At 35.5% G+C, this 25,725-nt stretch overlaps 2 protein-coding genes across 36 annotated transcripts in view; one reads left to right on the top strand and one right to left on the bottom strand.

Annotated features, from left to right (window-relative positions):
• AHI1 (Abelson helper integration site 1) overlaps positions 1 to 25,725 on the top strand; it is a 223,579-nt gene that overhangs the window by 143,996 nt on the left and 53,858 nt on the right. For all 35 annotated transcript variants that reach the window (XR_010586256.2, XR_010586255.2, XR_012433460.1 and 32 more), the window contains one exon: positions 2,900 to 2,955. Coding sequence is in view for 24 of the 35 variants with exons in the window: in XM_074037078.1 (XP_073893179.1) it covers positions 2,900 to 2,955 (56 nt within the window). In the remaining 11 variants the exon portion in view is untranslated. The remainder of the gene's footprint in view (positions 1 to 2,899; positions 2,956 to 25,725) is intronic.
• LOC102129434 (small ribosomal subunit protein uS17-like) lies at positions 23,563 to 25,230 on the bottom strand. Its single transcript, XM_005551915.5, has one exon. The coding sequence runs from the start codon at positions 25,207 to 25,209 to the stop codon at positions 24,733 to 24,735; it is 477 nt and encodes a 158-aa protein (XP_005551972.4). The 5' UTR covers positions 25,210 to 25,230; the 3' UTR covers positions 23,563 to 24,732.

The raw sequence follows: 25,725 nt of genomic DNA, 5'->3' as shown, positions 1-25,725 counted from the left end.
AAAACTATTTGACTATTCCAAAAGAATATAGAAAAAGAGGAAGAAAGGAACAAAAAGAAATGCAGTAAGATAGCAAAATGCTAAACTTCAGCAAAGCCGTATGAGTAATTGCATTAAATGTAAATAGTCAAATCATTGAAAGGCAGAGATTGTTAGACTGGACAACCTAGCAGTAATGTTTATTGATAGATTGATTCTTTATTCTGCTGACAGACTGCCTTTCTAATTTTTTTCATTTTTATTTGTTGATAGGTCGATTTATTCTACCTATATTCTATATTCCTGAGTTCATTAGGACATATGCAGATTTTAAAATATTCCATAATAACATCAACATTTTAACTATATTCCTTTACAATTATGTTGAATGAACATAACATGTATAATTTAGAGTATAAACAATAGTATTTTTATTTATTACAGATTTACCAGAAAGTAAGTGTATTATTAGTGTTCTCCAGAGAAACAGAACCAGTGGGAAGTCCATAGAGAGAGAAAGGTTTACTTTAAGGGATTGGCTCAAACATTGTGGGGGCTGGCAAGACCAAAATCTGCAGGCTAGGCCAACAGGAGGGAGACTAGGAAAGAGTTGCAGTTCCAGTCTGAGGGCAGCCTGTTGGCAGAATCCCCTCGCTGTCAGGTGAGTTGTCATTTTCTTAAGGCCTTCATCTGATTGAATGAGGCCCACGTACATTATGGAGGGCAGTATGCTTTACTCAAAGCCTTATGATTTAAATGTTAATTCCATCCAAGACCTTCAAAGAAATATCTAGAATAATGTTTGATCAAGTATCTGGGTACCATGGCCTAGTTAAGTAGAGATATAATACTATCCATTATAGCAAACTATTTATTATAAGCTTTCAATTATTGTTATACCTTAATAAAAGTGAAATGAGATACAGATAGGTTTTTAAGTAAAATTTACCTAAAATAGGAAGTTATTTTGATACATTTTTTCTAAAGTTTATTCCTTTCTATTTATTTTTTACTGCAAGCTTGAACAAACATGCATAATTGTATCTCCAAATGATATTATTTATATATGTAATCTAAATTTAAAACTAAGATTATAACTTTATAATCCACTTTTTGAAATTCTAATTTTCAAAACATTCTTATCCTAAAATTGAAACTCTAAAATCTGTAGAGTTTTTTTGTTTTTTTTTCTTGTTATCGTATAAACTATGTGTATAGATTTTTTCCTGGTTTACTTTGGTTTTTATTATTTTAAAGTTCCTTTTCTCCAATTGAAATTACTTTCTATTTAGATAAGAGTTTAAAAATCGGTAATCAGCCTAGGTCAATTTTATAGCTGTCAGATTACAGTAGCGAGAAGACGTGTGTGAGATGTTGTTAATTGCTGAACTCTGGCATGACCACTCTCATTTGAAAGCCAGTTGCCATGCCACACAGTTCTCAGTGGTTGCAGCTAGGATTGTGAGACTGTAGGGGCTGACAAAGTTGGGATTTCTCAATTTATTCTCTGTATGCTTCTGTATTGTTAAAATCTTACAATAGGAATCTACATTACTTGAGTATTTGCCTGCGTGTTGTACCCTTTGAAAAAAAAAAAATTTACCCAAAACTGGTGTTACTCTATGAAGAAGAGTGTCTTTCCATCAAAATTACCTTAAAGATTTTATTACACTTAAGATGAAACTCTGTTAATTTGCTCTGTGGTAGTTCTTCAAAAAAGGATATCCATATTTTACTAGACTCTTGTAGTCAGAAACTGTAATATATTCATCTTTTATCACTGGGTGCCAAGAATAACCACTCAAAAATATTAGTCAATTGAATGAAGGTAGTATAGTGCTTTATACTTCACTGGCTAACAATAAATGTTAAAAAAATTTAATGAAACAAAAACTTACTTTAATCATGTTTCATGATTCATTTTGAAAATACTCTTGCAAAGCGATAGAAAGTGATTGTTTGTGTTGATCTCACTTAATTCTTTACCATACTTTAAGAAAAATGAGTCATATGCTTTTAGAAGAAGAACTAATATTTAAACTAGGAATTTTACTAATTGCTATTAACAGACATTGTAGTTCTTGCCTCTAGTCCTGCATATGACAACCTTTAGCATTATTTGAACAAACTGTGTTAATATCCTAAATTATAGGTTAGTTTGCTGGTAGACAAAAATTAGGAATTAAACAAGACCCACACTTGTGTTCATTTTTAACTTGAGTTAGACTTTGAACCAGTGTCTTTACAGATGAGATGTCCTATGTCACGTCCTGAAAGGCTGTTTATTACAAAGAAATGCAGTAGAGAACATTGAGAACAAAAAGATAAATCCACAAATGATAAAAGAATATTTCTCGAGGTTAGCCGTCTGTGTTACCATTTTAAAGGAGGGAATCAGGGGAACATTTTTCTTCAGATACTCATGGTGATTGAATAAATAGAGTATGTCATAGTAGGAAGTCAGATGATCAAAGAGAAATTCAGATGGATTTATTTATTCTTTTGAGAAAATAAGACAGTGGTGATTCACTTCATAGCCCTTGTGACACTTCTTTTTAAAAACTTCATATCCTTGAATCAGAAATAAAACTTTCATAGAAGAAAAGCAGCAGAGCCCAGATAATGGTGTGATTTTTGAGCTGAGAGCAGGATATGGACGCATCTTGCACTATTGCTAGGCATCACTTGAATGGGAAAAAAGACTTAGCTAACCTTGAGTCAGTTTAGCTAAACTCACCAACTGTTTCTGACCAAAGAATTCATGATACATCTTTAAAGGATCCTGCCTTCCGAGTGAGACTTTTTTCTTGGGAGCTGTGTGAGTCATAATAAATGTTTTTCCACTAAAATGGCATAAATATTTTCAACATGAAATGGACAGGCTTAATAACCAAATATTCACATTGTTTTCTTTCCACAGGGATTATCAGCATAGGAAGAAAGCCTTGTAACCATCAGGTAGATACAGCACCAACGGTAAGACAGTCTGTTGCTGCATTGTTAAAAGTGTTAAGAAACTACAAAATTATACTGGTTATAGTTACAGTGGCATTGTAGAAAGCTCTTACAACCTCCCTTTTGCCGAAAGTTATATCCCTGCAAGATTGGTTTATATTAATGTTGTTAACTTAGAGATAATTTATAGTTTTGATAATGTAATGTAAATATTTGTACGAATTGATTTTTACCGTTCTAAAAATGAATGTTATTTTGTGCACCAGCATCAGCATCATTATTTAAAGTGAATGTTTTATAATAGTGAAAAAAGGCCATTATGCTTCATTTCTCTTATAGGTTACTTTGCTTTATTATTATAGAACTGAAGTCTTATCTTTTATCCCTCTTCTCAACAAAAGGCATTTAACAATTATAGCATCTATTCACTATATTTAAAAAGTTTTATTAATAAAAGGAAGAGAATTAGATTCCCCTTTTAGTCTCTAAATATAATATTTTTGTGAAACATATATTAGTTGCTAGTTTGCAATTAAAAGACTCATAAGGTGATATGGAGTACACTGTACATTCCCTAGTCCTACTCTTACTTCTTATCCTTTGTATTCATAAGTCTTCCACGTACTTCCTGTGATTCTACATTTCCTGCTGCGAGAAAGATTTGGTGATATAGGTTGAGTATCCCTTATCCAAAATGCTTGGGACCAGAAGTGTTTTGGATTTTGGTCTTTTTCAAGTTTTGGAACATTTGTGTTACACTTCCTGCATCCCTGAGCCAAAAATTAGAAATCCAAAATGTCCCAATGAACATTTTCTTTGAAAGTCATGTCAATGTTCATAAAGTTTCAGATTTTGGAGGATTTCATATTTCAGGTTTTTGGATTAGGGATATTTAAACTGTACCAATTAAGAAAATAAAGATGGCTGGGCGTGGTGGCTCATGCCTGTAATCCCAGCACTTTGGGAGGCCAAGGCGGGCAGATCACAAGGTCAGGAGATCGAGACCATCCTGGCCAACATGGTGAAACCCTGTCTCTACTAAAATATAAAAAATTAGCTGGGCGTGGTGGTGCATGCCTGTAGTCCCAGCTACTCAGGAGGCTGAGGCAGGGGAATCGCTTGAACCCAGGAGGTGGAGGTTGCTGTGAGCAGAGATTGCGCCACTGCACTCCAGCCTGGCACCAGAGCAAGACGCCATCTCCAAAATAAATAAATAAAGATAATATTAAAGTATTTGAATTGTGTTGATGATTAATATATGCCTCAGTAGCAAATTGACTCTATTTTCTATTTGTAGTAAATCCCTATGATTGATTTAACATGTTTGATAACTTAATATGTGGGACTCCAGAAAAGACCAGTACATGAGGAATTAGCATACTCATTAAAAAGTACTTGACTGTAGTATGTATGTTTCAGTTATCCTTTTGTAAATATGCTAAAAGAGTAGCCATAACATGATTATAAATTTTATTCTTTAGTATTAAAAAATTAAAGATGGCAATTAAGAAAAATTTATTATTTTAATATATTTGAATAATATACTCAGTCCTTTTTGATGTATTTTTTTGAAGAAGGATTGGCTGCTCTTCTCCTTCTGTGTCTCTGCTACAAACTAAGGATGTTACTACCTCTCTCCGTGACAGCCCCCCGGCTTGCCAACACTTAATCTTTGCCCTTTCTCCATCACCTCTAAATGGAATCATAAGTCTGTTCATTATTATTACCCAATGCTCTCTGGTCCCAGACCAGAACAGGTAAAGTCTGATTTTCACAGAAATGTAATTTTACCTAATTTCCATCCTTGAACCTATATTCTCTTATTTTCTTTAAAGGGCTTAGGAGAAGAAAATGATTAGGATAGGGAGGAAAAAAAGGAGTCTGTCTAAATATGTATCAAAGTAGGATATTTGTAGCCCCAAACTTTGTATTCTGCTGACTCAAAAAGAAGAGATACCGTGATTTAAGTATCTGTTAGAGCCTGAGAAAAAAACAGAAAGGGAGTGAGCCAGGATTTTAGAATAGCTGAGGCTGGGACCCCGAGTGACTTCTCGACCCCAGACTTAACCCTCGATTCCCAGCTTACTTCTTTACCCATTTTCACACCCACATCCTGCTTGCTCCAAGTACTGCCATGAATGGCAGTTCTAGGAGAGTGCTATATGCTAGTTGCAGCCATTAAATGGGTGAGGGAAATGAGCAAATGAGAATTTATCAGACCTCTTTTCAAAGGAAAGATGTTTTGGTTTTTTTTGTTTTTTTTTTTTCTCTTTTTGAGACAGTCTCGCTCTGTCGCCCAGGCTGGAGTGCCGTGGCTCAATCTTGGCTCACTGCAATCTCCTCCTCCCAAGTTCAAGCAGTTCTCCTGCCTCAGCCTCCTAGGTAGCTGGTATTACAGGTGTGCGCTACCACGCCCAGCTAATTTTTGTATTTTTAGTAGAGACGGGGTTTCACTATGTTGGTCAGGCTGGTCTCAAACTCCTGACCTCGTGATCCGCCCGCCTCGGCCTCTCAAAGTGCTAGGATTACAGGTGTGGGCCACCGCGCCCCGCCGGTATGTTTCTTAACATTCCAAGTTGGAATTCTGAATGAAGTTTACAGTAAATATATGGTTATGGTCAATCAAACTTGAGTTTGATTCTATAGTGCTATAATATAATCCAGTGTCCCTTCAGTAAATAAAGATCAGCCTGAGAACAAAGCCACCTCTGTCGCTTTGTTCCATGTCACCTCTCACTCTCTTTTTAATTTACTTGTTTCCTTTTTGTTTTTGATTTACTACATGAACTTTGATTTTTTTTGTTTGGGTTTTTTTTTCTTTCTTTCTTACAAATAGTACCATATTTGTTTTTTTGAGATACCTTTAATAGAAAGTGAAAAAAAAATCTCCACATGACATGACATGACACCCCCTCCAGGAAAAAGAATCAAACCTCTATTTTACCTGTCTGTAATCACTTAATTTTTTTTTTGGCATGCTGAGCTCTTAATTTTGTTTATACCTCAGAGTACATTTTCTAGTTGTTCTTCAAGAATTAGAAAATGGGAAGTGAATTATCCGAGTCTACATATTTTTAAATACTTGTCAGTTGCCTTTACTATTAGACAGCTTGCCAGGATTTTTAATTACTTGAACATAACCTTTTCTCCTCAAAATATTGTGGAAATTGATTATCTTTGCATTCTGGCATTTGGTATTGCAGAAGAGACATTGGACATCAGACTGCTAGTCATCCTCTTGTGTAAGGAACCTATGTAGCCTGCTCGTATATTATAGATATTGTTTTATTTTCTTTATACCTGATGTCCTAGGTCAGTTTTGATGGTTAAATGTGTGACTTTCTTTTCACTGATTTTTGTCCTGAATGATATTCATTCAGACACTGTACTATTGATAATAGAAAAAGTAAATAAGACATGAGATAATCATGATGTTAGATTATACGAAAAGATTTACATCGTGCCACTTTAAGAATTAGTCCCTCTGCACCTGCTTATCGCTTATAGTAAGTTAAGGATAATATCAGCCTCAGATTAATCAGAGGTTATTGTCTGAACCCTAAAAGGCAGGTGTAAAAGTTAGTTAATTGTTAAGTCAGCACAAGTGTGAGTCCTGTATTTACTTTATATGAAGGACTTATTTGCAAACCAAAGGGAAATGGCTACTAGCATAAGGAAGTTCCCCCAGGAACATAGTTAAAACATATCTACCTTTCAGTGTACAGTCATACGCGTGGCAAATCCCATAGCTTTTCACATTTTCTGGCAGAATTAATATACATGTAAAATACATTGAAACATAATAAGCCATACTGAAGATGTAATTTCTAATGTCTTGAGGAGTATTGTTTTTGAATCTCTTCCAGTGAAAACTAATATGATAAAATTCAAATGACGTCAATATGGCCTATTCGAATGAATAACTTAAATTTTTGTACAACTCCTACATTCCAAAGTTGTAATACTAATATTAATATTTTCAGTTTTTATTCGATGACCCTGTAACCCCTGGTAGAGAGAACAAAGCTTCTTTTAGCAAATGGATTTTGGGCAGTATATAAAATTACAGCTTGCATTTTCACAGAGGCCTACACATCTATCACAACAGGTTGAAATAAAATCCAGACTGTCTCATCAGGATTATACCAACTATGAAACACTTGCCACGTGTCTTTGTCTTAAGTATTCTTTTAATTATTAGAATTTAAAGCATCCTAACCTGATCGGAAATTTAAATGTTGATTCATTATTCTTCATATTTATAAGACCAATTTTAAAAGCTATTAATTTATTCCTTCTACAGTTACCCTTCTTCAAAGTTTTCCAAGGGCTGAATGAATTTTTGTCACATGATTTTTCATCAGTAGTAAACTTTAATATGCGTTAGACTTATTTTGTTATTCTGAAATATTTCTGAGATGTTTGTAATGTTGTTTGCCATTAACACTAAACTTACTCATAAATGTATTGATCTGAATCATATAAATTAAATTTTATCCTGAATCTCTTGGATTATATAATATCTGTACTTACTCAACAACTGTTGAGTTGTGACTGTTGTTGGATTGTTATCCTTGTTTAGCCCATTCTGTAGATTCACAAGAGTGCCACCTATTGCACTATTATACTTTTGTATACTTTATACATATATTCATGTAAAATATGGCTGTTTCATATTTTAACATAATAATTGGGACAGCTTATATGTAGATACATGTATGAGTTCAAGTGAAATGTCCTTTATTCAAAGGAAGCACTTTATTTTCTACAATTTATTGCATTTTCCAAGAATTCATAGTATGTAAACTGGGGTGAATGGGCCCCTATAAAACTCATAAAGTAGAACCCATGGCCAATCTCTTCCTGTAGGTAATTGCAGGGTGGAGAGGGAACTAATAAACTATAAGCTTTTATAACTTGTCATAAAAGAACTTGTTTTCACTTATCAATAAAGTAGCAATTCAAAGCAGTTCTATTGAAATTCAAATATAAATGCAAAATATGTTCTCTTTAACAACCACTTGTAGTCTTCCATAATATAACATTTTTAAGTATATACACATCAGTTTATTTCTCCAGACATTATAAATTATGAAACTTATGTTGATTTTTTTTCCCATTAGCGTACCCTGCTGGATTTATGTTTTTCTTAGACTTTTTTCCCTCCATTTCTTTTTCAGTTTTGCTAAATTTCTCTACCTGAAAAACTCTTAAAATTCTGAAAATTTTATATTACTGGAAGATATAACAGCAGCATAAATTGAATTTTCTAAATTATCAGGAAACATTAGATATACAATATACATAGGATAGTAGTACCATACCAAGCACTGGAGAGGTATGGAAGTACTATGGGAAAAGTAGAAATACCAAAAAAAAAAAAAAAAAAAAGCATAAAACATGGTTTTACAGGTGTTTAGATATCATATCGATAGAGAGATAGATAGATAGATAGATAGATAGATAGATAGATAGATAGATAGATAGATAATGTGTCTTTAGTTCTTGATGTCATTAGAAAAGTGATCTGTAAACAACTGAACCCTAATATATGAAATGTATAAAAAATTCAGAGCAATAATGGAAGGGATGTCACGTTACTGAGGCAGTTTGTGCCCAAGTATAGGAATATGGTGTAAGGTTTTGAGTGCTGTAGGAATTCCCAGGACTGAAGTGGTTTAGGAAGGCTGTTTAGAGTTGGAAAGTGCTAAACCAGATCTTGAAAGGATGAGATTTTTAAAACAATAGGATTTGCTAGACCAGAGTAACAGTGTGACCAAAGATCATAGAAGGGCACACTGTGTACACAGAGTTTATAGATGGGTAGAAAATTTGACTGCAGCAGTGTAGATGAGATAGTGGAAGATTATAAAATGTGATTTGGGCATAATTTATAAAGATCATTGAATGTTAGGTTAACAGTTAAGACTATCTGTATAAGCAGTAGTAAGGCATTTGATCATGAGAATAATATGATCAAGGGAGTAATGTTTTAAAAGGATTAAATAAAAGCAGCTCATGGAATTGCAGGTGGTGGCGATAGGAAGAAGGTAACTGAGCTGTGAAGCTACAGAAATCTACATTTGTGGTGATAAGGATTTGAACAAGGGGACTATCGGGATCAATCTGGAAATGGAAATAGAGGTATGCTTATAAAAAAGACTTGGAGATGAGAGCTGATGAAAGGGACTCAAAGGAAAACTTGTAGTTCAAAAAGGAGATCCCATTGTTGGAAGGCCCGGGCATAGGTTATGGGAAGTCACGTATAATTGCGTGCAGGTTCTTCACAATAGGCATCCAAAGGCCCCATCCGAGAAGGTGGCGTAGGTCCAGAGTCTTTAGAAACAGCTGAGTCAGGAACGATTCTCCTCCTACCCACCTCCGAAATCTCTTCCACAGAGCTGTTTATCCAAACCACAAATATGATCATGTATTTAAGATCCTGTGGTGTACCTCATCACCTGCCAGATGAAAACTTAATTGTTTCATATGTCATTTGAAACCCTTCGGCTACTTTTCTAAACTTATCTCCAGTTTGTCCCAGTACTCACTCTGGCCACTGAGTTATTTGCAGTTCCTAAATATGCCTATGGTTTCTCACATACAGAAGCAATGTTCAAAGTAAAGAACACTGATTCCAGAACCAAATTACTTGGTGTCGAGTCCTGATTCTTTGGCTGTGTTTGTCTTTAGTCACGTTTCTTTACCTCTTTGTGCTTCAGTTTGCTCATCTGTAAATGGGGATAATACCTACCTCGTGGAATGTTATGAGAAATAAATGAGTTTATGCAAATGGGACCTCGATATATTTCTGTATACCAGCTGCTGAATATTATTTAATTACAGGAGATAGCCAGATATTAAGGACAAGAATATATTTCAAGCTTGAGAAGTAAAACTAGGTCAAGAATCAAAGGGAGGACCCAAGGGTCCCAGTTAGGTCAAGGAGATCAGGAACAAGGAAACCTGGTGAATGTTGCCTCCCACAGCTGGCGTGTGTCTTAGTCAATTTTCTTTCTTCTTTTTTTCTGTTATTTTTGTTGTTGTTGTTTTATTTATGTGTGTATTTATTTATTGCATATTGTGACTCTTCCCTGGAATCAGTGCAGAAGTTCAGTTACGCCAGGACAATAGGCATGAACTGGGACTATCTGGGGCAACCCTAAATATCTGATCACCTTATTCATCAGTTCTGTAAGTGATGATAGCCTAAGTGATCTTTTACAAATGTAAATCAGAATGGGATAACCTCCTGCTTAACACCCTCAGTAACTTCTCCTTATGTTTAGGATAAAACCCAAACCCTTTCCCAGGGCCTATAGGACCTTGCATGATCTGCTCTCTGCCTGTCTCTTCAGCATCATCCTATGTTACTCTGTTCTGAGTTTCTTGAGCATAAGTAACCTTTCTCCCACTCACCCATAGACCTTCGAATATTTGGTCTCTCTGCCCCTGACTATACACAAGCTTTTGCATAATAGGCTTTTTCTTGAGATCCCAGGTAAATGTTAACTTTTCAAAAGACCTTCCTTCACCCCCATTAGTCTTTATTATTATACCTTTTTTTTTCTCAGCAGTTATCCCAATTTGGAATTTTTTTATTTATTTTCTTATCTGGTCTTCCTCAGTTGGATGTATGTTCCATGATAGCATGGACCATGTCCATCTTACTCACCACTGCTTATAGGCCTTCAGTGGATACTGCTTAAATGAATGAATATATATGTGATGAAACTATAAAAATAAATAAGAACAGAGGGCCAGCCTGGATGTGTGTCCATATTTTAAAAGTTGGAAGAAGAGCCCTCAAAGAAGACAAAATGTAGAAAAGGAGGCAGGAGATCAGGGATAACGTAGCATCTCGGAAACCAATGCAAGTATGGAAATGGAGGGTGTTTTTATGCTATCTCTGGGAGAATGAGAGCAGGGCCCAGAAAGGAAGCTGGATGGTCACACTAGGAGGCATGGTGAATCAGAAGCAATTCAAGAGGCTCATCATGAGAGGAGATGGAAAATAGAATAGCAATTAATTTAGCCCTGTGGATATGTTACTGACTCATTTCAGAAAAGAAAACATTTTGCCAAAAGAACTGCCATGAGATAAACCTATATAGAATGTGAAATAAATATTTCTTTTTCCATGTTCTGTGAAAGTGAAAAGTACAGTTTGGGTAATTATACAACAGTATTCCGTTCAAAATAAATATTTATCAGATGGAAGGAAAGATCCAGCAGTATGAATGAGGCAGGAGAAAGATGCAAACTGAGTTTTAGCATTTGACAAAGGAGTAGAGTAGGTCAATTGTGCAAGGTGTCTTACCAAGGGACTTACTTTTCTAATTGCTAAAATGAGGAGAGTTGAAAAAATTGATCTTAAAGTCAACTTTTGGGTCTGAAGTTCTGTGAGTCTTTTTCAACTGCTCATATTGCTCAAAGACAATATATTAAAGCAGAAAAATGAAGCACATCTCTAGTGGTCATCCTTTGAATGCTCACTTATCATTTTATTTATTCTTAGGATTCAGTTAGAATTCACTTCCCTATATTATAATGTGGCAGTTAACGCCACCACCATTTTTGTTGAAAACTTCATGCTGCTTAATAAGTGGGCATAGGTTAGTTGTTGTTGGTAGATCAGAATCTAAGTCTCTTCACTATAGGGCCCAGTCTCCACCTTCATAAAATCAGTGCTTGATAAACAATGCTAAGCAGTGGGATGTGGGATCCAAATATCTGTGCAATTTAGCCAGCAGATGGGTTGGAGAACACATGTAGTATATAGTGTGAAAGAGGGAGGACACTGGTCAGGCTGCCTAGTGTTCTACTGAATGAACACCCAGTAATCTGTTTTCTTCATTTCATAAAATCTCACTATTTTTTCTAAGATAAGAAAAGGGGCAGGTGCAGTGGCGCATACCTGTAATACCAGCACTCCCAAGGTGGGAGGATCGCTTGAGGCCAAGAGTTCAAGACTGGCCTGGACAACACAGCAGGAACCCGTCTCTTAAAAACATTTTTTTTTTAATTAGTCAGGTGCAGTGTCATGCACCTGTTGTCCCAGCCTCTGTGGAGGCTGAAGCAGAAGGATCACTTGAGCCCAGGAGTTCAAGACTGCAGTGAACTACAGTCACACCACTGTATTGCAGCCTGGGCAACATATAAATATTAAATTACTAAACTTAGTAGTGCTTTGTTGTGAACATTAATGATATAATAAAGGCTTACATGTATTGAACACTTACTGTGTTACCAGTATATAGTTCTGATATCTATGCCTACTTTTATTCTGCATAATTCTATTTGGTAGATATTATTATTTCCATTTTATAAATTTGAAACTGAGGCACTGAAAAGTGAAGAGAGGCTTCCCTAGGATCACACACGTAGTAAATATAGAGCCAAGAAGTTATTTTCTCTTAACATGTTACATAAAAGCCTCTGAAGTTATTGAGATTTCCATCAAGAGTTTTTCAGAGACTGTGTTACCTACTAATATTGGAATATTGTGATAAGAGTATTGAGACATTTCTAGTATGTTTTTAGTCATTTAAGTTCAGCATATGAAAAGAGTATCAGTAGTTACTAAAGAAAGTGTACCCTTACTTGTGGATACATTCTTTTCGGGGAAAAGATAAAAACTAGTTCTATGTTAAGAACACTGTGTTCATTAATTACTCAAGTTTTGTTCTTTGCTACAGATAATTAGTATATTAGCTTTGCTCTGCATTTAGATCGTTGTAGTACAAATAAGTTTCCTCTTATGTAAATATAGCTCTTAAGATGTTTGAGGACTGATGTTTCATCTTGTTCTTCTCTTTTTTAGGCTATGTCCTTCCTTTTTTTTTTTTTTTTTTTTTAACTTCTCTTAGTATTGATTCCTTTCCAATTTATTTATGTTCTTCAGAAAAGTGGCATTTAGAACTAGACTTAATGTTCCATTTATAATACAAAAAATGTAGTGGTATTATTCGTTTCTATTATCTGGATATTTTGTTTGTTGTTGAATTGTGACCTACCATAACTCCTTGATGTTTTAAAGATAGGCCGTCAAGACAGATCTTCTCGTTATTTATATATTTGTGCCTCATACTATCCTTATATCTGGAAAGAAGATGAGAATAGTGTCTGCCTTAATATTATTCTGTTGTTTCAAGTACTAAATACTGTGTCTAATACACAGTAATTTCTCGGCCATTAGCTATTACTATTTAACCCTAACTGCAAAGTTGTCCATTTATTTTTACTGAATTTCATAGATTCATTTTTGACTCACTAACCTGCTTGTCAATATTCTTTTGAATCTTGATTTTCTCAACTATGGTAATAGCTCTCTTCCAAACTTTGTAACATTGACAAGTTTTATAATGCCTCATCTAAGTTTTCTTTATTCAAAAACATTAGAAAAATATTAAACAGTGCACAAAATCAAAATGGCAGCATTTTTTTTTCCTGTAGGCAATTTAAGTTTTTATTTTTAAGTAATTTTACCTGGGGAGTGTTATTACTTAATAGTAATTTCAGTGTTGTATTGTACTTTAACAAAGCATTTACTGCATGCTTTTAAAATAAGATATAGTGGTTACTTAAAATTTCCCTTTCCCAAAAGGAAAATAAAATTTGACCACTCTAAGGAAGCAGTAATATAATCACTAGCAGCAAGCAAACCTTCAGTTAACAGGCCATGAAATGAAAGAAACAATTATTTGGAAAAGAAAAAATTTAACACACATGGTTATGGAGCATTACTTTCTATTTGGGGAGAAATTTAATCAAAGGTTATCAAACTACTAGTACCCTAGTTTTCCTGCCTAGATGGACATCTACCATCTGCCACTACTAATGTTCCATAGATTGTTTTTTTGCCATGATAAACATGTAAGTTCACCAAGTTTCATCTTCTTCTGATACTCTATCCTGTCATCTCAGTGTCCCCAGCAGTGAGATTGGTCTTTGACAGAGATAGCCTCACGGCAGTCACTAACACAGACACCCTTGGTATAACTACATAATTGGGTCACAGATTAGCTAGATGCATAAAGATTAAGTAAGATAAATCCCTAGAAGGGGGAAAAAACCCTTTTTATTCTGTATTTGAAATCAAACTTCATAAAGTTTTCTTGTCAGCTTATCTCTGGCTTTTACTATCTTATGGCAACACATGCAGACTTCTCTGGGAGCACTTTTTGGATTCAGAGCTTATTTTACCAAATCTGAAAATAAATCCTGGTTTTCAGCAGAGGAATTCCAGTTAGTGGATCTGCATTTGATTTAGAAAATATGATCACATTTATAGCTGTGAGTGTTCTACAGAAATATTTTACTACAAAACACCTTTCCTCTGTGATAATTTGAAGAACTTCAGGAATTGGATTATATTTATTGGGCACCTACTATATATTGTGCAAAGTAGATGATCTCACTTGAATGTCATAATAATTCTGTGAGATAAATTATTATCATCATCACCTTTTGCCAATGAGAAAACAGACAAAAGATCTTTAAGCGTCTTCTAGAATCATTTAGATTTAATGTGTTAATTCATTATGATAAATGAGCCAAAAATATTAACTCTAAAAGCAGAGTCAGTTTATGTGAATAAACCATTAAACTCTAATGTCATTCAGTGACACAAGGCAAATTTTGTGAAAATTGAGAGCAGTTTAGGTAGTATTAACAGCAGTTAGCATGTATGAAACAATGTATATTTTTAAAAGCCCTGCTACATACTGTATATTATCTCATCTGATCTTTGTAACGTAACTGTAACTTTCAATAGGATTAGGCAGGGAGTGTGACAATGAGGTTGGAGACAACAGGCACCACTGGAAAGGCTGAACAGAATGACAGCTAAAAAGAGCATGATGACCTTGATTTCCTCCTTCTTAATAAATCCACCATGGAAGTTATCTAAGAAAGCCAATTTCTAAAACATTTCTTGGAAAACATTCCATCAACCCACAAAGAAGTTTCAAACAGATAACGATCTGAGGCTAGTGGATAGAATCTTAGTCCGTTTCCTGGGAAGAGGGGCACTTCAGTTCTAATAGCTGTGGAGTGGGTTAAAGATGTGTAAGTAACAGAGTAATCTGGATGTGAGAAGGGGATCTTGGGGTTTGGTGGGAAGAAAGGGGCCCAGAAGCTGTGGTTTTTGTAGTGCACTGGCAGAGTCACCTGTGACCTTGAGAAAGGAAATTACAAACACCTGCTACACTTCAAACTATGCTACCCACATGCCACAGACAGCTGCTTGAAGGAAAGGAGTGAAGGAATGAGAAGGTGATTATTTGTATCACCCAAGACTGAGGTGATGGGGCTGTTTCCTCTCTTCCTTGAGACCTACTTGGTAAGCTCACTGTACACACTTAAGTTTCAGCTAATGTTCAAGCATGAATGACTGTCCAGCTGATATTCTAATCCTAATTCTTCTTTTCTTTCTCGTTTACTAGAAAAAAGATCTTTATAATCCATACTTAGACTGTTACCACTTGGTAATTTAAAGAACCTAAAAATAAGCACAGCTCGGCTGGGCACAATGGCTCATGCCTGTAATCCCAAGCACTTTGGGATGCCGAGGTGGGTGGATCACGAGGTCAGGAGATCAAGACCAGCCTGGCTAATACAGTGAGACCCCCATCTCTACTAAAAATAAAAATAAAAATAATTAGCCAGGCATGGTGACGGGTACCTGTAGCCCCAGCTACTCGGGAGGCTGAGGCAGGAGAATGGCGTGAACCCGGGAGGCGGAGCTTGCAGTGAGCCGAGATCGCGCCACTGCACTCCAGCCTGGGCAACAAAGCAAGACTCCGTCTCAAAAATAAATAAATAAATAAATAAAAATAAAATAAAAATAAAAATAAGCACCGCTCAATAAAACTCCTGTCTTCCCCAGGACCTTCACTGGGCCTTTCCACTTTAGTTTTCTGTCATTGGTACTACCAGCTGTTTGGTCTTACGAACAATACCTTAGTGTAATATGTTAAGCTTAGCTAGTTCTCTTATGTCCCACATATGTTGCTTTCTCCTTTGATTATATTTCCACAGTCTAACCTCTTTTGTCTATTTCCATGGCCAGGATCAAGGTTGTCTTCTCTGATGTGGAGAAATATGGTCTCCTTATCTGTATTTTTGTTTGCACTGTTGCTTTCTTCGTCATAAGCAGCTACACTTCCTTTAACAATCATTTCCATGATGTTCTTTTTTTGTAACAGCTTGATTTGTATATAATTCACATGGCGTAAAATGCACCCTTTTAAAGTGTACTGTTCAGTGGTTTTAATATATTTTTAGAGTTTTGCAGCCACCACCTCTGTCTGATTTTGAAACATTCGTTGGCCCCCAAAAGAAATCTCATACTCATTAAAAATGATCCCTTCCATTTCTTCACTTCTAACAACTATTAATCAACTTTCCATCTCTATGGGTTTGCCTATTCTGGATATTTTATATAAACGCACTGTGTAGCCTTTTGTGTCTGGCTTTTTTCACTTACCATAATGTTTTCAAGGTTCATCCATGTTGTGCCATGTATCAGAATTTCATTCCTTTTGAGGACCAAAAATAATATCAAGTATATGGATATGCCACATTTTTTATCCATTAATTCACTGATGGACATTTTGATTGCTTCCATTTTTAGCTACCATGAATATTACTCTGTGAGCATTCATGTACAGGTTTTTGCATGGACATAAGTTTTCCATTCTCTTGGGTATATATTTAGAAATAGAATTGCTGCATCATATGGTGACTCTGTTTAACCTTTTGAGGAACTGTCAAAATGTTTTCCAAAGCAACTGAACCACTTTACAATCACACCAGACATGAATGAGTGTTGCAATTTCTCCACATCCTAATCAGTAAAACTGATTCTTTATTATAGCTATCCTAGTGGATGGGAAGTGACGCCTCATGATTTTCATTTGCATTTCCCAATGACAATAATGTGAGCATCTTCTGAAATAACATTTGTATATTCTCTTTGGAGAAATGTCTAATTCAGATTCTTTACTCATTTTCTAATTCGGGAGATTATAATTATGTTTTGTTATATAATTATGTATACTAGATTTTTACACTGTGTGTGTGTGTGTGTGAGTGTGTCAGAGCTTATTTTACCAAACTGAGAAATATATTTTGGTTTTCAGAAATGGAGTTGAAGTAGGCTTGCTCTGCCTATGGAGTAGCCATTCTGTATTCCTTTACTTTCCTAATAAACTTGCTTTCACTTTATGGATTCTCCTCTAATTCTAAAAAAGAAAGAGAGAGAGAGAAGAGAGAGAGAAAGGAAAGGAAAGGAAAAAGGAAAGGAAGGGAAAGAAAGAAGAGAGAGAGAGGGAAGAAGGAAGGAAGAAAGGAAGGGAGGGAGGGAGGGAGTTGTAGGCATTCTACAGAAAATATCATTCCTTGTTAATATTCAAATAATTTAGGAATTTAATAATAATTATACCTAACTCTTGAGTACTTAATATGTACCAGGCATATAGTATGTAAATATACCTATATAGTACATAAAAATTGTAAAATTTTATAAAATATATATAAATTTTTAATGTAAATACATTCATATTATTTGTATCTAATTAAGTTAACCTGTTATTGACTTGTAAGAGTTATTTGTATAGTCTGGATACAAGTCTCTTCTTAGATACATTCAGCTCTCCGTGTCTGTAGGTTCTGCATTCACAGATTCAACCAACTACAAATGGAAAATATTTGAAAAAAAATAACAATATGAAAATAAAAATAATGTAAACAAAAAATAGTATAACAACTATTTATATAGCATTTACATTGTATTAGGTATTATAAACTAGAGATTAAAGTGTATGGGAGGATTGTGTAAGTTGTATGCAAATGCTATTTTATATAAGGGACTTGAACATCCATAGATTTTGTTATCCAAGGGGGATCCTGGAACCAATCCTCTAAGGGTACCGAAGGTTAACTGTATATGATTTGCAAATATTTTCTTCCATTCTATAGGTCGTCTTTTCTCTTTCTTGATCATATCCTTTGACACACAAAATGTTTTAGATTTTGATAAAGTTTAGTTTACTTTTTTATTTTGTCACTTGTACCTATGATATTATGTCTAAGAAACCATTGCCTGATCTGAAGATTGACACTCTAGATTTTCTTATGAGGGTTTTATATATTTAGCTGTTACCTTTAAGGGCTATAATCCAGTTTGACTTTACTTTGTAGACAGTGTGAGTTAAGGATCCAACTTTATTCTTTTGCATTTAGCTATTTTTGAAAAAAGTCAGCCTGGGGGGTTGTTTGTTTTTTGGTTTTGGGTGTTTTTTTTTTTTTTTTTCCTTTTAATTGTTTTGGCACCCTTGCTGAAAATCAGTTGACCAAAAATGTAAGAGTTTATATCTAGAGTCTGAATTTTTTTGCATTGATCCATACACACGCCTATTCTTATGGTCAGCATTACACTGTTTTAATTACTGTACCTCTGTAGAAGTTTTAAAATCAGGGTGTGGCCTTCAACCTTGTTCTTTTTTGAGATTGTTTTGGCTATTCTAGATCCCTTGCATTTCTGTAGGAATCTTATGATCACTTTGTCAGCTCTTGCAATATTTGTTACGGGAATTGCATTGAATTCACAGATCAAATTGTGAAAACGTTGTCTTCCCAGTCTTTTAGCATGGGTCCATTTATTTAGGCCTGTTTAAATTTTTTGAGTGGTGTTTTGTGGTTTTCAGTGTATAACTCTTAGCGTTTTTTTGTTGTTGTTGTTAAATTTATTTGTATGCCATTGCAAATGGAATTGGTTTTATATTCAGATTGTTCATTACTCTGGTAAAGGTGTTTATCGCTTGGGTATAGAAAGATAAGTGGTTTTTTTGTATATTGGTCATGTATCCTGTGACCTTTTTGAATTTGTATATTCTAACAGGTTTTTTTTGTTTGTTTGTTTTAGATTTTCTTGTTGGGGGTGTCAATTCTTTGAGATTATCTGCATACTCTGCTAATAGAGATAGTTTTACTTCTCCTTTCCGATCTGGGTGCCTTTTTTTTTTTTTCTTGCCTAATTTTTCCAGTTAGAACCTCCAGTACAATGTTGAAGTGGTGTGAATGAATGTCCCTGTCTTTTTCCTAATCTTAGAAGGTAAACTTTCAGTCTTTCACCATTAATTATGAAATTAGCTATGCTTCTGTGTGTGTGTGTGTGTGTGTGTGTGTGTAGCCTATATATAGCCTAGAAAGGCTATATATAGACTTTATCAGGTTGAGGACATTTCCTTGCATTCTTACTTTGTTGAGTGTTTTTATTAGAAAATGTTGTTGAATGCTTTTCCAATCTACTGAGTTTATTCTGTGGATCTTACCTTTAATGCTATTAATATGGTCTATTACATTGATAGATTTTCATATGTTAAGCCAACCTGTCATTCCCGTGACAAATCCACTTGTTATGATGTATAATATAATATTTTTCATATGTTGTTGATTCTGTTTATTGGTATACTGTTGAGAGTTTTGCATCAGTATTCATAAGGGACATTGATCTGTAATTTTCTTGTCTGTTTTGGGATCATGGTAAGACTGATGGAATGAATTAGAAAATGTTCATTTGTCTCTTAATTTAGGAAAGTTTGTGAAAGATTGGCATTTCTTTAAACATTTGGTACAATTCACCAACGATGCATTCTGGGCAGTTTTTTGATTACTGATTTAATCTCTTTATTGGCCTATTCACATTTTCTATCTTCTTCAGTCAGTTTTAAGTTGCATCTTTCTAGGATTTTGTCCCTTTCATATAAGCTATTTAATTTGTTGACATACAATTGATAGTTCACTTCCTTATAATCCATTTTATTTTCCTAAACTAGTTAGTGATACTCCCTCTTTCATTCCTGATTTTATTAATTTGGATCTTACCTTTTGTTTTTTTCTACCCTGGTCAGTCTATTTGAAGTTTTGTCTATTTTCTTGATCTTTCAAAGAACCAATTTTTATTTCACTAATTTTCTCTACTCTTTTTCTATTTGTTGTTTTATTTATTTCCACTCTAATTTTTTTTTCCCTCTGCTTCCTTTGGGTTTAATTTTTATTTAACAATTTTTAAGGTATGGAGTAAAAACATTCACTTGGTATCTTTTTTCTCTTAATAAAAACATTTACAGCTATAAAATTTCATCAAATTACTGCTTTTTCTATACCCCATATATATTGGTATATGTGTTTTTCTTTTCATTTATTCTCTTGTAATTTCCCTGAGGTTTTATTTTTGGACCCAATGGTTATTTGGAGTATGTTGTTTATGTTCCTTCCACACATTGCGAAATTTTCTGTGAATGATTTTCAGTTTATCATGGTTGGAGAACATAGTTTCTATGCTCTCAGGTTTTTAAAATTTATTTATTTAAATAAGTTTTATTTTTGGGCCTAACATATTGTCTCCTAGAGAATGTTCTAGTACACTCGAGAAGAACATGTATTCTGCTTTTGTTAAGTGAAGCATCCTGTAGACATCTATTAGGTCTAGTTGTTTACAGCATTGATTAAATCTTCTATTTTTATGTTGATCTTTGAGACTGTATCAGGTACTTACATGTGTATACTTTTTAAGTGTTCCTGATTGGTTGACCCTTTTATTTTTATAAAATGTCCTTCTTTGTCTCTAGTGAGTTTTTCTCTTAAAGTCTATTTTGCCTGATATTAGATTAGACACTCCAGTTCTCTTTTGATTTCCATTTGCTTCCATTTTTTCAGCAGTCTTGTGTCCTTAAATCTGAAGTGTTCTTCTTGTACATAGCTTGTAATTGGATTATTTATTTTATTCATTTGGATAATCTCTGCTTTTTATTTGGAGTGTTTAATCTGTTTACACTTAATGAAATTACTGATAAGATAGGATGATGTCTACAATTTGGTTTTGGAGTTTTATATGTCTGATGTATTATTATTGTTGTTTTTCCTTTGTTCCACGATTAGTCACTTTGGGGGGTTAAATTAGCATTTTTTACTATGTAATTTTAATTTTCTTTTCCCTTTAGCATATTTTCTTGAGTTTTTTCAGTGTTTACCCTTAGAATTACAATTAACATCTCACAACAATCTGGTTTGGATTAATACCAAGTGAATTTCAATAGTATATAAAAACTTTGCCCCAAGATAGTTCGCTTCCCTTCTGCCTCCTTTGTGCTGTTCTTTTCATGCAAATTATGTCTTTATACATTTTAAGCCCACCAGCTTATTTTTATAACTATTTCTTTACAAAGCTTTTTTAAATTAGATGGAGAGAAAAGAATTACAAACAAAAACATATATATATATGCTGGTTTTTATATTTTGTGTAGTTACCTTTATCAGTGTTATTTCTTTAAATGGATTTTAGTTACTGTCAGTGCCCTTTCATTTCAGCCTGAAGGACTTCTATTAGTTTTTCTTGAAGGGCAGATCCACGAGCAACAACCTCTCTTGAGTTACCAATTATCTTGCAATGTATTTATTTCACCTTTTTTTTATTTATTTTTTTTTTCAGTGACCCAGGACACTGCTTTTCCTTTCTCTTTTGTTTTTTGAGATAGTCGCCCAGGCTGGAGAGCAGTGGCCTGATCTCAGCTTACCGCAACCTCTGCCCCCAGGTTCAAGTGATTCTCCTGCCTCAGCCTCCTGAGTAGCTGAGATTACAGGCACGCCTCACCACGCCCAGCTAATTTTTTTGTATTTTTAGTAGAGACAGGGTTTCACCATGTTGGTCAGGCTGGTCTTGAACTTCTGACCTCATAATGCACCCGCCTCAGCCTCCCAAAATGCTAGAATTACAGGCGTGAGCCACCATGCCTGGACCGTCCCTTTTTTTTTTTTTTTAAAGGATTGTTTTGCAGGATAGTTTGAATTCTTGGTTGAGTCTGCTTTCAACACAATATCAAAAGCATCATCCCACTAACTTCTGGCGTTCACATTTTTTTATGAGATATCTATTGTTAATCTTATTGAGAATCACTTCTGTGTGATGAGTTGTTTTATTCTATCTTGTTTTATTCTATCAAAGATACTATCTTTGGCCTTCAGTCATTTGACCATGATTTGTCTAGATATAGATCTTTTTTAATCTATTCTACTTGGAGTTGATTTAGCTTGTCAATGTGCAGATTAATGTTTTCCATCAAATTTGGGAAGTTTGGGGTCATTTTTCCCCCTTTCTCTGACTCTTCCTCTGGGAGTCCCATTATGCGTATGTTGGTACATTTGATAGCATCCCATAATTCTCTGAGGCTCTGTTCATTTTTATTCATTCTATTTTCCTTCTGTTGCTCAGACTAAATCATCTCAATTTACTTATCTTGAAGTTTACTGATTCTTCTGCCAGTTCATATCTACTATTGAGTCCCTCTAGTGAATATCGTACTTTTCAACTGCAGAATTTCACTTGTTTTTTTAAATTATATCTCTATATTGATTTTTTGTTTGTTTGCTTGTTTGGTGAGGTATCATTTGTACTTTCTCTTTAGACAAGGTTTCCTTTAGGTCTTTGAACATACTTATAATAGTAGTTAAAATATTTGTCTATTAAGTCCAACATCTGGGCTTTCTCAGGAGCAATTCTGTTAACTGTTTTGCCTCCCATATGGAGACATACTTTCCTCTTTCCTTGCATCTTTCATAACTTTTTCACAAGTGGATATTTTAACTTATATAATGTGGCAAACTGGAGATTAATTTATCTAGTCCTAACTCATATCACCACCTAAGGCAGGTGCAGTGTTAAACAGCTACCATTAATTGCTTTTGACAAATGCCCTAGGGATATAATCATTCACACAGCATGCTGTGAGTCAGATCTTAAAAAGATAAGTCCTGGGATATGGTGGCGGGCACCTGTAATCCCAGCTAATTGGGAGGCTGAGGCAGGAGAATGACTTGAACCCAGTAGGCGGAGGTTGCAGTGAGCCGATATTGCACCATGGCACTCCAGTCTGGGCCACAGAGTGAGACTCCATCTCAAAAAAAGAAAGAAAGAAAGAAAGATGAGCCCTGGGAATGGAGCTTTTCGGGGAGCTGCTACACAGGTCATAAAGTGACATTTCTTTGGGATTGGGCTTTGGAGGTGCTCCAGAACCATTCTGCCCTGTCTAGTAACTGCATAGTTGTGAGATTATTGGCTTGTAAGGCTACCACCGAGTTGACAAGGGGATAATACAAATAGAGAAAATTAAAATTCCACAAAGCTTGCTGTTTCTGCTGATATTTGGCTGTTATTCTTAAATTCACACTCTTGAGATTATCGCAAGCCTTTAGTTAGTTTTCAGAGTTCTGATAAAGTTGATTTTGACTGTTAATCCGAGTGTTCTTGCATTGGTGGAGGAGCCCATTTCACTGCCTCAGTGTTCTGGAAGTGATTCCCCTTTACTCATTTATCCTTAAGCTCAGAGTTTTCCATTTGTTTCTGAAGATTCTATTTGCTACTTTCCATTTTGCCATTCAAAATACTCTTTCATAAGTTTTAGAGTCCCCTAATCAACTTCTACATTTCCTTCTGTATCACAATTAGAATTATATGCTAACATAGGGATGGATGTTTCTTTTCTCTTTTTTTTTTTTTTTTTTTTTTTTTTTTTTTTTTTTTTTTTCCGTAGGTGGAGTTTCACTCTTGTCGCCCAGGCTGGAGTGCAGTGGTGTGATCTCAGCTCACTGCAACCTCCACCTCCCACGTTCAAGTTATTCTCCTGCCTCAGCTTCCTGAGTAGCTGGGATTACAGGTGTGTGCCACCATGCCCAGCTAATTTTTTTTGTATTATTAGTAGAGACGGGGCTTCACCACATTGGCCAGGCTGGTCTCAAACTCCTGACCTCAGATGATCCACCTGCCTCAGCCTCCCAACGTGCTGGGATTACAGGCATGAGCCACCACACCCAGCCAGGGATGTTTTCTACTATGCTTCTTCATTATCCTTTCTGTTATTATATCCTTATCTTCTTCCCCATAAACCAAATGCTCATATGCATGTACATGAGCTTCTCCTAGAATATTTGGATTGACACTGGAATTAGATAAGCCTCGGTGTTTTAGTAAAATAAGCAGTTAATTATCAATGTCCGGCTATCTGCTTTCTCATTTAATTTTAGTACTCAAGATTTCTTCACAGCCTTTTTTTTTTTCTTTTTTTTTTTTTTTTTCGGAGACAGACTCTCACTCTGTAACCCAGGCTGGAGTGCAGTAGCAACATCATCACAGCTCGCTGCAGCCATGGTGACCTCCGGGGTTCAAGCAGTCCTCCTACCTCAGCCTCCTGAGTAGCTGGGACTACAGATGCATGCCAGCACACTCAGCTAATTTTTTTATTTTTTTGTAGAGATGGAGGTCTCATTGTGTTGCCCAGGTTGGTCTCGAACTCCTGGGCTCAGGTGATCCTCCCTCCTTGACCTCCCAAAGTGCTGGGATTACAGGCATGAGCCACTGTGCTTGGCCTCTTCACAGCCTTTCCACAGTAACTTTCCTCTAGTCATTTTAGTACTTTCCTGCCACCCCTAAGTACCAACCTCAGTAATCAAATGGACACAAATGTTAATGTATGCATAGTATTTATGTTAATATATACATATATGTGTATGTGGTACGTGTATGCCGCCACCTTGGTCTCATTTCAATTTCCCATGTAGCTTCCTCCTTTGGTGGCCTCAACAGATTGTGACTGAGAAATGAGTATGCAGTAAAGTACTTTGTTGATCTTCTTCAGGTGTCTTCATTATTAATACAGAAATGCCAAGTCTTTTTTTTTTTTTCTTTTGGAATGAGAAAATAACTTTATTTCATTGTGGGGAGCGGGCCGATGTCCAGCCTCAGAACTTCTGGAACTGCTTCTTGGTGCCGGCAGCCTTGGTGACCTTGAGCACGTTGAAGCACACTGTCTTGCTCAGGGGCCAACACTCGCCCACTGTGACGATGTCACCGATCTGGACGTCCCTGAAGCAGGGGGACAGGTGCACAGACATGTTCTTGTGGCGATTCTCGAAGCGGTTGTACTTGCGGATGTAGTGGAGGTAGTCTCGGCGGATGACAGTGGTCCCCTGCATCTTCATCTTGGTCACCACACCAGAGAGGATCCGCCCTCGAATGGAGACATTACCAGTGAAGGGGCATTTCTTGTCAATGTAAGTGCCCTCAGTAGCCTCTTTGGGTGTCTTGAAGCCCAGACCGATGTTCTTGTAGTACCGCGGGAGCTTCTCCTTGCCAGTTTCTCCCAGCAGGACCCTCTTCTTGTTTTGAAAGATGGTCAGCTGCTTTTGGTAGGCATGCTCAGTCTGAATGTCCGCCATCTTCCCGGCCGGCCTGAAAAAGGGAAATGCCAAGTCTTTAAGACCCTTTTTTTGGCATAATTTTAAGGAAAGTGACAAGCAGTGAACCAAGCAGGTTTGTGTTCCCATGGTTCCATGAGTGCTTATAATGTAAGTCTAGTGATTAAGAAGAGCATAGACTTGGGAGAAAAGCAGACTTGCTCACATGTCTACTCTGCTAAATTGTATAACTTAAAAATAACAATTATTTTAGTTTATAGTTAAGGAAACTAAGGCATGATAAATACTAAATGGGGTAGTTAGGAATATGTGTGTGTGTGTATATGTGCATACGTGTATGTGTATAGTATAAAATGGTTAACACCTTCCTGAGACATAGCAAGCATTAAGTAAATGGTAGATACCTATATTCCTAAATATATCTGGACAAATACACAGGCATGTCTATAATGTATCAGATGATTAATAGTAACAGTAAATGAACATCAGTGCTGCGAGAAAACCCAACTGAGGTCTGTATGATTGTTTTAGAGCTAA

The sequence above is a fragment of the Macaca fascicularis genome, chromosome 4 (assembly GCF_037993035.2).
Source record: "Macaca fascicularis isolate 582-1 chromosome 4, T2T-MFA8v1.1".
NCBI classification, from domain to species: domain Eukaryota; kingdom Metazoa; phylum Chordata; class Mammalia; order Primates; family Cercopithecidae; genus Macaca; species Macaca fascicularis.
This window is presented reverse-complemented; position numbering and strand designations above follow the sequence as displayed.